The 13,138-nt window shown below is 43.0% G+C and overlaps 1 protein-coding gene across 3 annotated transcripts in view; it reads right to left on the reverse strand.

The window, feature by feature from the left end:
* Nucleotides 1-305: 305 nt before the first annotated feature.
* Nucleotides 306-13,138, reverse strand: part of WARS2 (tryptophanyl tRNA synthetase 2, mitochondrial) — a 66,344-nt gene continuing 53,511 nt past the window's right edge. For all 3 annotated transcript variants that reach the window (XM_036342856.1, XM_036342858.1, XM_036342857.1), the window contains 2 exons: nucleotides 4,102-4,220; nucleotides 306-2,298 (listed from right to left, as the gene is read on the reverse strand). In XM_036342856.1, the coding sequence (XP_036198749.1) occupies nucleotides 1,850-2,298; nucleotides 4,102-4,220 (568 nt within the window). In that variant the 3' untranslated portion in view covers nucleotides 306-1,849. The remainder of the gene's footprint in view (nucleotides 2,299-4,101; nucleotides 4,221-13,138) is intronic.

Consider the following 13,138-nt stretch of genomic DNA (forward strand, 5'->3'; position numbering starts at 1 on the left):
ATCTGCATGGTGTGCATCAAACCAACCAACAAACCCCACACTTTCTTAGGAATCTCTAGCCCATTTTCCGACATTATTGGGCATGTCTCAGTCATTACAGGCTGGCTTTGGACTTGAGCCCTTGGTCACTTTCAAAGAGTAACAACAGGATGCTCACAAGCCGACCTCACCTGTGCAGGGTTTTGCTCCTCGGAAGTCATCACAAATCGTCTGGTTTCTCTCCTCTGAGATGCCTTCCATGGTGCCTGTAGTTCTGTGGACAAAAGGTGTTGCAGGGGGTAAAGAAACACAGAGAGACAAGCAAATAGACCATTGGTCTGATAGATCCACCTTTAATATCTTTTTCCAGTATTCATAATAGGGCTCATCTGAAAGGAAAAATAAAACAGCCTTGGAAGAAATATGCCCGACGAGACTCCTCTAGGACCACTGATACCCCATTCCAAGAAAGGATCCAAAAAAGGGGTCTTTTACTTTGGATTCTGGGATGCGGTGTTTTGTGATTTATATCTGTTAATACAAGGACCTTTTTACATTCCTCTCTTAAGAAACATGAGTAAAAAGTTTTTGCCCAACATACTAGTCTTTTGTGTATAAATGATGATCATTATACTCATTGGCAAAAAATGATAAGCAATTTCTGTTACAAAATCAATCTTGCTAACAGACCCTGGCAAGTCAGGATTACCCTTCCCATTTTCAGGGGTGGGAAATGGGAGTGCAGGTTTCAGAGTGACTTGTTATTACTTAGAGAGATGAGGTAGAAGGACATGGGAGGTTTCCACTCACACTGCTCCGGCCTCCCAGCTGTTGTTGTCTGGCAGGGTCTACTTGGAAGTGCCTCTGCAATAGGTACAGGGGACCTGCCTGGGGACTAGAGGAGCCAATGTGACCAAGGCTGGTAGAAACCAGATTGAAAGCCGGCACTGGTTGAATTACTGATAGAAACAGTCTCGTAGTACAGGTCTTATATTTCCAGGACCCACCTTCAAAAGGTTGGAGGCTCATGTAAGAAGCAAAGGTTTTCATCTTGGATTTCCCTCTCACTTCCTGAGAGATACTGTTTGAGCCAACTGTGTCCTCTGTGTCTCCCTTCCCTCTGTGTAAAATGGCAATTCCTCTCCTATGTATTTCACAGGGGGTTGGAAGTATCTACTAGGAACATCATCTAGGATCTGGGTTTTTGAACAATAAATATATCAAGTTGAAATAACAGCCTTTTAAAAAGATTATATGCATCTCTGAATTAAAAACAAAAACACACACACAAAAAAAACTTGCCAAAACAATCAGTATAATCTCTTGGGAAACAAGTTAAGCAGCTTAAATGCTTTAAATCAGGCCCCATCTCAGTGACAAATGAACTATATTAATCAACTTATTTTTATGAGATTCAAATACAAGTTGGTCCCAATGGCATCCCAAGGACTGTAAATCTGAGACCTCTCCCTATTACTGTAAAAGGGTTGGGACAGATAAAGTGACCGCCTATGATAGCACTTGAGAAAGACACAGATGATACCCCCTTTTGCCAAATTACCATTCACCTCAGTCACATCTGTGTATGTAAATCAGGCTGGGGAGTGTGTGCCTCAAATATTGAGGACTCAGAAAACTATGCCTTCTTCGCTTTTTTCTTTCCTGGCCACAGCATTTTGCTGATGGGATTTAGAATACTGCTCTATTTGCAGGCCCCAAAACATTCTTCATCAAATGAAGCCAATATCAAGTACACCAAATTAAATAGCCCCCAAACTACAATTTTCTGCTTGTCCAGAAGGAAAGCTGCCTTTCTCGGAGTGCATAGACCACAAAACAGAAGAGCCTTTCTGTGATCAGTTGAAACTTCCTATAGAAACCCCACCAGCTTCTTCACCTCCTGGCACACAGGATATGCTAATTCCTTGGCTCTTGCTGACCCCATTTGTAAAACCTTCTCTAAGTGGTCCTTGTCCATCTTCAGTTTTTCAATTTCACTCTTAATTGGAGTGAATTTCTCAATCACAGCATCTGCCACCAGCAGCTTGTAGTGAGCAGTGTCGAGGCCGGCACTCTGGCGGACCACTTCCTCCACGGGGAGCCCTGTCACGGCGGAGTGGATGGCCACCAGGTTGGAGACGCCCTCGCGGTGGGCCGGGTCATAGGTGACCTCCGAGGTGAAGTCTGTCACCGCCTTGCGGAACTTCTGCACTATCTCCTCTGGGCTGTCTGTTATTCTCACGGTGGCCAGTCTGTCCGGGTCTGATTTCGACATTTTGGCAGACGGATCACGGAGAGATTTTACTTTCTTCATCGATGCTTAGGTAAAAACAACACACACATCCCAAACAAAACAAAACAAAGAACAAAACAATGACAACATTAAAAAAAATCATCAGGAATGTCAGTGTCAATCTAGATCTTTAAATGTCCAAGAATACCAAATAACTATTATTTTTATCTGATTATATAAATATTAAATTCTCACTGTGCAAAATTCAAGAATTTCATAAGCAGGAAAATAAACATCATCCAAATATTAACATTTTGTTGATCATAACTTTATGCATTTTGGATGCACATGTTCACATAAAAATGTACAATAGTATTATATAAATAAAATTGCATCAATCACACTGTTTTTGCTGTGCACACCATTAAAAAAAAGTGTTGTCTATTTCTTTCCTCTCCCTCTCTCTTCCCCTCTGTTTCTCTACTGGCTAATCACCCCCTACCCATAACCACTGCCCTTCCTGTCCCCAAACCAGTTTTAACAATCTGTGTGAATCCTTCCAATTCTTTACCCATGATTATATAAGTACATACGAACACACACACACACACGAAGTTTGCTTATTATGCTGATAGAATCAAGATGTTAAGCTGTGCTTCATAGACTAGTGTTAGTAATAAGTGCCTGTTTTATAGTTATTACAGAAGCATATAAAGTTGAAATCGGTAAAATAACAATAGGCCAAAACATTAAAATGTTATTTATTACTCAAAGAAGGTTGATTTGGGTGCGTGGGGTGCCCTGAATTTATCTGTGGGAATAACTTAGACATTTATACCCAACTTAGGTTTCGAGATTGATACTGGGTGCATGGTATATGCCTTTAAAATGCTGTCAGTTTAATAAAGATGGACAGAGCTTAGGTTTTGTGATTTCTGCCCCTGCCACAGGTTTACACAGCTACACGTTATGTTGATAGACGTGTGCAGCTTCTTTCCTCAAGAAGATTCCAGCCCTAACCGGTTTTGCTCAGTGGATAGAGCGTCGGCCTGTGGACTGAAGGGTCCCAGGTTCGAGTCTGGTCAAGGGCATGTACCTTGGTTGTGGGCACATCCCCAGTCGGGGGCGTGCAGGAGGCAGCTGATCGATGTTTCTCTCTCATCAATGTTTCTAACTCTTTATCCCTCTCCCTTCCTCTCTGTAAAAAATCAATAAAATATATTTTTTTTAAAAAAAGATTTCAGACTAGCACAGCCCAGCACGTTGCAGCCGAGGTCTCGGATTCAGTAGGTGGACTGTCCATTCCACCTCAGCTGTGCATTTAAGGAGGCAGAGTGTGAGGATGATCAACACCCTCTTGTTTTATCTACATTATGACCCAGCAGTTCTCACTCTCATACCTCTTGTTTTATTGTGAATAGGGAAGCGAAGGTAAACTGGTTGTGGAAGCAGAACTCAGTATAGGGCCCAGGTTTGACACAGGACTTGAACACAAAGTTAGCCCTGCCAGGCCTTAGTTGCCTCACCCATAACATAGGGAAAGCTACCTGGTCTGCCAAATGAGGGTGTGTGTGTGTGTGTGTGTGTGTGTGTGTGAAATTACATAATACTTTATACATAAAAATTATTATTTTTAATTGTTAAAGTTTAGTTCCAAGAAAGTTCTAAGCTTTGGTCCATTATACAGACTTCTCTTTGACACATACCCTGATTACTAGACTTACCGGGGTGGCCACTTTGTAAGTTATATAAATATCTAATCACTATGTTGTATAACCTGGAATATAATATAATATTGTACGTCAATTGTAATTGAAAAATAAAATTTTTTTTAAATACGAAAGGATTATAAACAGCCCCAATTTATCAATCACATGTTTGTTACTTACTTAGAATGGACTTGGGCACCGGGAAGAACTCCCCATACTTCTTGTTAAATCCTCGTGCTAGGTCCTGAACTAGCTCCAGGTGCTGGACTTGATCCTCCCCGACAGGAACGTGTGTGGATCTTTAATGGAAGACAGACAGAAGAACTCTGCAGGACGCCTGCTTACACGGAAACGATACTGCAAGCAGCTGCATTGCCTGTGCCTGTTCCACTGTGGTCACCAACCGCTCACCCACTACAGAGGGGATGCCGGGACCCGCATCTGTCTCTGCGCACCAGACAAACGCCAAAGAGACGTCAGGCTACTTGAGTTCTCTCTTTTCTGCAGCAGAAGAACACAGCCGTCAACCACACCAGTGGGATAGGATCTCACTGGGAGGGAGGTATGGGATCTTAAATAGCACAGGCTCTAAGCATAATTATATTTTAAATCCCCATCCGGTCCCTCACCCAGTCAGCACACATTACCCTGGCCTGGACCAGATGCTGCTTACTTCAGAGCTTGTGCTCACACTTGAAAGACACTCCACCCCATGCCTCAAATCAAACATGGCAGACGGCTCTGCAGGCGAGAGTTTTCCTCCTGCCACACAGGGAGTGACTCAAGATCTTTTAGAAATATATGCTCTTTTGTTTTCCAGTACATTGCAACAATCACAGGACAATTAATATGCTGCAGGGAACTTAAAATAAATGCATAAAATCAAAATCTATCAGTACAATGTAGATGGATCTCAAAAACAATGTTGAATGGAAAAAGCAAGTTGCAGAAGAGGTAGAGAGCAATGACATTTATGTAAATCTTAAAAGCACGTATGAAAATTCTATGCACCAATACATATATAAGTTAAAACATATATTCGGCCCAGCTGGCATGGCTCAGTGGTTGAGCGTTGACCTAGGAACCAGGAGGTTAAGGATTCGATTCCTGGTCAGGGCACATGCCCCAGTTGCAGGCTTGATCCCCAGTGTGGGGCATGCAGGAGGCAGCCGATCAATGCTTCTCTCTCATCATTGAAGTTTCTACCTCTCCCTCCCTCTCTCTTCCTCTGTGAAATCAATACAAATGTTTAAAAGAAAACATTGGAAGCTCCTCCACAAATCCATGATTGTAGCTGCCTCCAGAGAAGGAGGTGAAGAAGGGGCCTGAGGAAAGGAACAAAGACCTGGATCTTATCTGTAATACTTTATTTTATTAAAAAATAAAGAGATGAAACACAAATTATCAGAATACAGGGACTGTATTTATAATTATTTTACTCCCATATGTAAAGTGTTAGATCGTGGTGAATATGGCAAACAAGGGAAAAAGGAACCAGTAGAGAGAAGTCTTGATGGGGAAAGCTTTACTGAAGCATTGCCAGGGAGAAGATGGGTGACCGGAAGACTTTACTGCTGGCTGGGGAGTTTACATTTGATAATACAGTGAATAAAGTGCTGTAGTTTCTTAATCAAGGAAGTTTAATACGCCCCCTGTGAAAGCAGCAGCTTTAAGTGAACTTGAATATTTAAATAATTATACATTTGAGAGGAAAATAACAGCTTTCAAAAGAGCCACAGCAAAGAAAATCTGCTAGAAGGCTATGGTGCTTTGTTATAGAGAGGAGAACCTCCTAGCCCAGGGTTAGTTAGTGATTCTCAAAGAACTGGCCGAGACTGTTGATTTTCCTTGCGAATTACTGTCCACAGGCTACTGGTCCGTTTAACGGAGCTGTCTAGAGCATGAGAAAGTGAGGGAGGTTTTGACTAGCATAAAGATGCGCTTTAAGATAGTAAACTACTTGAGAACATTTTGAAAAAGTTTGAAATATCCCTCATAATTCTAATTTTTTTTATATTTGCAAATTACTTTCTAGTCCCTGTAGTTGTCTATATGTATTTTTACATAAAACAGGCATAGTATGCATTCCACCTTTCATGTTAACATAATGGCATTTCCCATGTTTCTATATGGTCTTCATTCATTTGAATTTTAATAGATGCATAGATTGTTCCTGTACTATAGTTATAGAACCATAAGGAACTTACATTATTTTGTTTTAAGATTCATATAGGGGAACATTTTTATTGGAGTGGGAAAAAATTATCTTTTATAATAACTGAAAGTCATCTGGAGACAAATCTGGTGAATGAATGTTCCATACTTTTTGGTCAGAGACAAGGTATGGCTGTCAATTCATGAAACTAATATTTGTTTGATAAAATAATTCTGAATATATTTCCAAAAGAAAAGAGCTGATATATGTTTTGAGTATTAGAATAAGCAATAGGTTTCAAAGCAACTCTCTGACACTTCTTTTGCATGGAAATAAAATAAAATTCATGCTATGTATTTTTTAAAAATCCCTGAAGATTAACATATATAGTTCCTCATATACTCGTGCAGTTGCTGTGTGCGTGTGTGGGTGTGTGCACACGCACCCGCATGCATGTGTGAGGACATTTGAGATGCAGTAGAGCACTCATGTAGGATAACAGGCTTAGTGACTAGACTAGCACCAAATCCTGGCTCTGCCACTCTTGTCTTATGTGACTGGGTAAGTTGCAGAATTTCTGTCATAGGCAACTTTCTGACTGTAAATTGGGTGTAATAACAGTTACTTACCCCACACTATTGTCATGGAGATTAAATGAGACGATGCATGTAAAGTGCTTAGCACAGTGCCTGCAACTTGGCAAGCTTTCAAATAATGGTAGCTAGGTAGAGAACAGGATTCTCAAATGGTGTATATGTGTTCTATTTCAGAAAGGTGCTCAAGACACACTTCCTAAAGAACTAGAGGTTCAATCCTTACCTGACTGATTCCAACTTCTCTCCAGACATAGGGACAGTTTGTGAAGGGAAAAAAATCCAAGGTCATCATGCATTTTTAGCAAAATAGATAATCAAGACCTGATGGGATATTTATTTATATATAAACTAGGGGCCCGGTGCACGAATTTCGTGCACTGGCTGTGTGTGTGGGGGGGGGAGTGTCCCTCAGCCCAGCCTGCCCCCTCTCACATACTGGGAGCCCTCAGGCGTTGACCCCCATCACCCTCCAATCGCCTGATTGGCCCCTTGCCCAGGCCTGACGCCTCCGCCAGAGGTGTCAGGCTTGGACAGGGGACCCCCATCTCCCCCTGATCACTGGCTCTGACCCCCGCCCAGGCCTGAGGCCTCTGGCCCAGGAATCATGCTTGGGCAGGGGACCCCCATCTCCCTCTGATCGCTTGCTCCACCCCCCGCCCAAGCCTGACGCCTCTGACCCAGGCTTCAGGCCTGGGCAAGGGGACCATCATATCCCCCCAATCCCCGGCTCCACCCCCAATCCAGGCCTGATGCCTCTGGCCCAGGCATCAGTCCTGGGCAGGGGACCCCCAGCCCCCCGCCCAGGCCTGATGCCTCGGCCAGAGGAGTTGATCCTCATCACCCTCCAATCACCAATCACCGGATCGGCCCCTTGACCAGGCCTGAGGCCTCCAGCAGAGGTGTCAGGCCTGGGCAGGGGACCCCCAGCTCCCCGTGGCTGCAGGCTCCGCCCCTGACCAGGCCTAATGCCTCTGGCTGAGGCGTCCAGCCCCGGCAGCGGGGACCCGCAGTGGCAGCGGCCCCGCGATTGTGGGCTCCGCTTTAGGCCCAGGCAAGGGACCCCTAGCTCCCGGGACTGCCAGCTTCGACCGTGCCCAGCTCCCATCGCTGGCTCCACCCCTACTTCCTGCTATCACTGGCCAGGGCGGCAAAGGCGCCTGATTCTCCGATCATGGCTGGGGGGCAGGGCAAAGGGCCGCCTTTGCCCTGCCCCCCAGCCCTTAGCTCCCCCCTGGGTTTCCAATCACTGTCAGTGGCAGGGGGCTTCTTCCTGCTTTCCCTTTCGCCTCCCTGCATTGTGCCTACATATGCAAATTAACCGCCATCTTGTTGGCAGTTAACTGCCAATCTTAGTTGGCAGTTAATTTGCATATAGCCCTGATTAGCCAATGAAAAGGGTAGTGTCGTACGCCAATTACCATTTTTCTCTTTTATTAGTGTAGATTTTCACAGGAGAGCAAAAATAAAATAGAATCAACCCAGATCAATGAATTTGCTTATTTTTCTCCTTTTGTCCCCTAAATATTGACATTTCTAAAAACACATCTTGGCCCTCTGGTTTCCTCTCATCATTGGAGAGCATATCAACTTTCACGCGAGGATCCGCATGCCCCTTCTCTGCTGATCTCTAGGGCTCTGCTGCTAGCTCTGCCAGCTCTCTGAAGGCTCAGGGCTGCATCTCTGCCTTCCTACGAGATCCTGGCATTAAGTCGCTCACATTCACTCCCAAACTCAACAGTGAAGAATCAACGCTCCAGGTTTGAAATGATACCAACACTGTGGTAGAAAATACCTGTCTGAATGTTTTACCAAGAACACCCATGAAGACAGAGGAACTCTAAATAACGAAAAACTAGCATTAAGTGTTAAAACTAAGGACAGAATTTGAGAAGACTTTTCATTAATGGTGAAGATCAACAGAACTGAACTAGAAAGAGCCACTGGTTGAGCTTCTTGTCGTATGTAGTTGGGGCAAATGCCCTCCTTGCTGGAAACCTACCCCAGCCGGAGATGAGGACAGATATCCCTCCATGGCAGCTAGATTGCTACTGGCGCTGTGTTTGTCATCGGCCTGACTCTTTCTTTCTACATTCAGCCGTGAAGACAGCTCTCAGAAAACAACTGTACAGGCAGTGGAGGCAGCAAGCACTGGTACGTGCTGGTCTTACCCACTCCTGTACCCCAGGACACAGAGCGTTTCCCGGCTAGGGGTGGGCAGCACTCAGGGAACATTTGCTAAATGAATAAAATAAAAAGTTAAGTGCTGAAGGCAGGCAGCAGGAGAGAACTCTATCTCAGACCAGCAGTGCTAACCTAGTTGAGCAACATAAGCCATTAGACCAAAGTGCAGCACACTGCTCCTGCCTTCCTGTTGAATTCTGAGCACAGAGTTCAACTAGCGTCCAAGTAGCAGGAGAATACACGGGCCTTTTGCAGATGTTGTCTATTGGCTGACACTGTTTGAATATAGTTTCCTTGTTCCAATATGGATTTAAAAAACCCAGCACACATCTGTTCTCAGCCTTTTGGCTAAGATCAAGTGTAAAAACCCAGCACATAAAAATGAAACAAATAAGCCAGTAGAAGACCCCGATCCAGAGCCTATGAAAAATAATGTGGAACAAGGGAAAGGCACCTCTACCCTGGAGACTCTGAGGAAGACCAGACATTTGAAAATGAACTTTTACTAGAAACAGGTAGTTGTTTTTTTGTTTTGTTTTTTAAAGAAAACTGCTTGATAACTTCAATAGGATTAAAAAAGACATGGTTGTTTTAGGACAAGAGCAAGAAGCCATGAAAGGAGGATAACATCGGTGAGAGAAAACAACAAAATGGAGAGAAGGTGAAATGATGGAATAAAGGAAAGCCAACACGTAATCACAGAACCAGGAGCAGGAAGGAGCAGAATCTAAGGACGGTCGTTATCGGCGGCCTGGGTGAGGAACGCGAAGCCTCTCGAGAACTCCGCCGGAGGAAAAGGAGCAACGGGACCCACACGTGACGGGTTGGAGGACCAGCCGCTGGTCTAAGATTAGGGTCCTCCAGAGGAGGCACCAGGACCATCTGAACGGAAGCCATAACCTTAAAACTGGAGGGAACTTTACTAGATTAGAAACAAGGAAGCAAGCAAAACTGAGTACTAGTATGCATATTGAATGGGCTCAACAAGTTTCAGGAAAAACGCCAGAGACTCACACTGCAACACAACCCAGAAAAAAAAACCAAACATAAAACCGAAAAAAAAAAAAAAACCAACTGAATTATAAAGTTAAAGAAAAAAACTGAATTATAAAGTTAAAGAAAAAAAAAACCTCTATTCCACTGCCAGAAAAATAAAAAGAAAAATGAGAAAAATCAGGTTAATAATACAACAATGAAACAATGTTTATAGGGTTGAGAGTAGAAGGTATTAAAAACCTAGCCAAGCTGCCTTTTATTGTGAACTATAATAATAATAATTATGATGATAATAAAGTAGCTAGTGGCTAGGAAACACCCCCCAGATGCTGTACACTTTGCTGAGCACTCTTAATGTATTATTATTGTCCCCAATCCCATTTTACAAAGGAAGCAAGCTAACCAGAGGGAAATTCTCAGGCATGTAGAGGACTGGAAACAATTCTGAGTCAAACCTAAGGATCCAGAACTCAGAAGCGGAGATGCTGGGGTGTAAAGACAGGCTATAAACATTAAAACATAGAATCTAAATTTTGGTCACAATTTGAGGCAGAAAATGCAATCTAAAATCAATACATTTATAACAACCTTTGTTGAAAAATCCCAGGTTAGTTAACAGAATCAAAAGGAAGTGTGAGTGTAGACTGAAGATCTCAGTGCGATGAATAACCCATCTGACCACATGTCATTTTGTACTTGGAACGATTAAAACAAGACCCCAAGTGTAATTCCTGGAAAGAGAGAAACCGATATACAAATGGACAATGGCCAGACAATACATGATGAAAAAACCATGACCCAAAACCTTGGGAGCAACCAGACCAGGAGCCAAATCACCAGCTCTGCAGCCACTGGCCTGGAACGGTCGAGTCTTGGGCAATGACTGCCAACTTCCCAATTCTTTGTCTTCGCTTTGTCCAACTCAGGACCAACCAGAGAAAGTCCAAATGCTCCCCGAACGGATCCCATCATATGCCCCGCTTCTCCTTAGCCAGCCTCCAGCTTCCCGGTGGCAACAGCCTCGAAACAGAAAGCATACCTGAAGCCTCCCTTTCCTACAAAGCTTCCCTCTGCCCTCCTGCTTGGAGCCTCTGAGAAACACAAGCGAGGGGGCTGACGACTCCCGCGGCCAGCTCTGCGTGAAGTGTCTGTGTGCCCTCATTTGGGTGGTCTTTGTTTAGTTCAAAGACAACCGCTACTAGAACGGGAAACAGAAAGCACACCTTCCAACCACTGGAGTAGGTAAAAGCAAAGCAAACACAATCCAGGTAACAAAAGAGAGAAAACAAAGAATCACACACAGGAAAAAAAAATCAAAACAAACACCAGAAAACATTTCAATGATGTGGGACAATATAAGACAAAAAAGCCAGGATGCCAATTTTTTTTTTTTTTTTTTTTTTTGAAAATACATATAACACGTATCCACGTGAAGAAGGAGCCACAGTGGTTGGAGTGGGGACTCTGGTGTTAGGCAGCCTGCGGTCAGATTCCTGCGCTCCAGCCGGGTGTTCCTGGGCAACTTATTTAACCTCCTTCAGCCTGTTTTTTTCATTTTTAAAACTGACTAGTAATAGTTCCTGCACAAGGAGTGCTTTGAGGAGTAAAATAATGCGCGCAAAACTCACAGTCTGGTGCCTGGCACATAGTATGCAAACAAGAAATGTTAGCTTAAGAAACTGATTTGAAGGAAATGCACCAATATGGTAATAAAAACAAATAGCAGCAGTGATTTTTTAAAATTTTTCCTAATGAACATAGAAAGAATGTTTTAACGATATTAGAATATTAAATTAACCTGTGAGAGGCTTGACTCTCCCACTACGAGACCCTAAAAATAAAATAAGCTTTTAAAAATAAGCTATAAAGTAAGCTTTTTGAGAGTCTGTCTGTCTTGCTTTTCAGTATATTTCCAATACCAATGCTTGGTATGCATGAGGAGCTTAATAAATACTCATTCAGAAAATGAATGATCTAAAGAGGAAGCCACTATAATCTATACAAAGTCACTATAGTCTCTACCAAGATAAACTGTATAATGCAGTCAGTTCGTGATCACTAGAGAGGATAAAAGCGGGAACTCAGAAGTCAGACTTTCTGAATTTAAATCACAGCTCCACCAGCTACAAGGCGCATCATAGCCAACCTTCTTAGCTTTTTTAAACCTGTTTCCTTTGTAAAATAGTGATCATAATAGTGCCTACCTTATACAGTTTTTTCATTAAATGCGATAACCAAGTATAGTACTTGATAGTAAGAGCTCAATAAACACTAGCTATTGATATAACATATATTCATTAATACCTGACATGATGCAGGATAAAATAGTGAAAGAAATCCCGATACTATTAGACACCTTGGTATGAGGTACATGGTGACTTTTTGCAAACCATGATCACTTTCCTTATTCATAGCTGCCTCACCCCATAAACGTAAATATCAACATGTAATCCCAGAAACAGGCACAAACCTGGGCAGCCATCCTGACAGGTATGGGTGCAAAACATATTTGAAATGGACCGTTTACATATCTGATTAGGTAATTCCAAAGTATAAATGGCATGCTATAGGGATCCTGAGAATTCCTTTAATTCCAGGAAAACAGGGACAGAACAATGAATGGGAAAGGCAAAATGCAGGGACAATGACAATGGATCTGGAAGTAGTTTCTCTTCTACTAAGGTCTGTCGATGAATTCAGGAAATTTTACAAAATGATGGTTCGGCCTTTGTCCCTTGCTCTTGTCCACACAGCCTGGAGCAAAAAGCCACTGGCCCAGGGAGTGGTAAAAACCAAAATGCTCCTTCTTATGAGCCTCTCAGTGCCCACGACCCTGCACATGCTCCTCTCGGAGGAGTGCACCCTCCCCCTTTCCACATTTCTCTTCTCTGACTGGACGTCGCTACTCCTGTCTTGTAATTACGGTGAGGCTGACATGCAGAGGTCACCTCGCCTCTCCCAAACCAAATTAGCCAACAGGGCAGGTTAAGAAGCAATTACGGTAGCCCATAGGAAATCACAATGGACTGCAACTAACACAGAAAAAACAATTACCATAATCAATACACTTTAAGCACATCGAAATGAATATTTCCACATGTCAAAATGGTTCCAGATTCACAAAGCAACCAAACTAAACAGAAAACACATTTAGTTTTCATAATGACTCTGCATGCGTCTTTGCCTCATGCCGGACCCTCGCCTCTTTTCTTGCCATTCTGTGAGATTTTGCTTTGAAAAAAAAAAAAAAAAAGAAAGAAAGAAAGAGATTTTAAAAATTTTAATTTTT

This window comes from Myotis myotis, unplaced genomic scaffold, assembly GCF_014108235.1.
Source record: "Myotis myotis isolate mMyoMyo1 unplaced genomic scaffold, mMyoMyo1.p scaffold_m19_p_18, whole genome shotgun sequence".
Classification (NCBI taxonomy): domain Eukaryota; kingdom Metazoa; phylum Chordata; class Mammalia; order Chiroptera; family Vespertilionidae; genus Myotis; species Myotis myotis.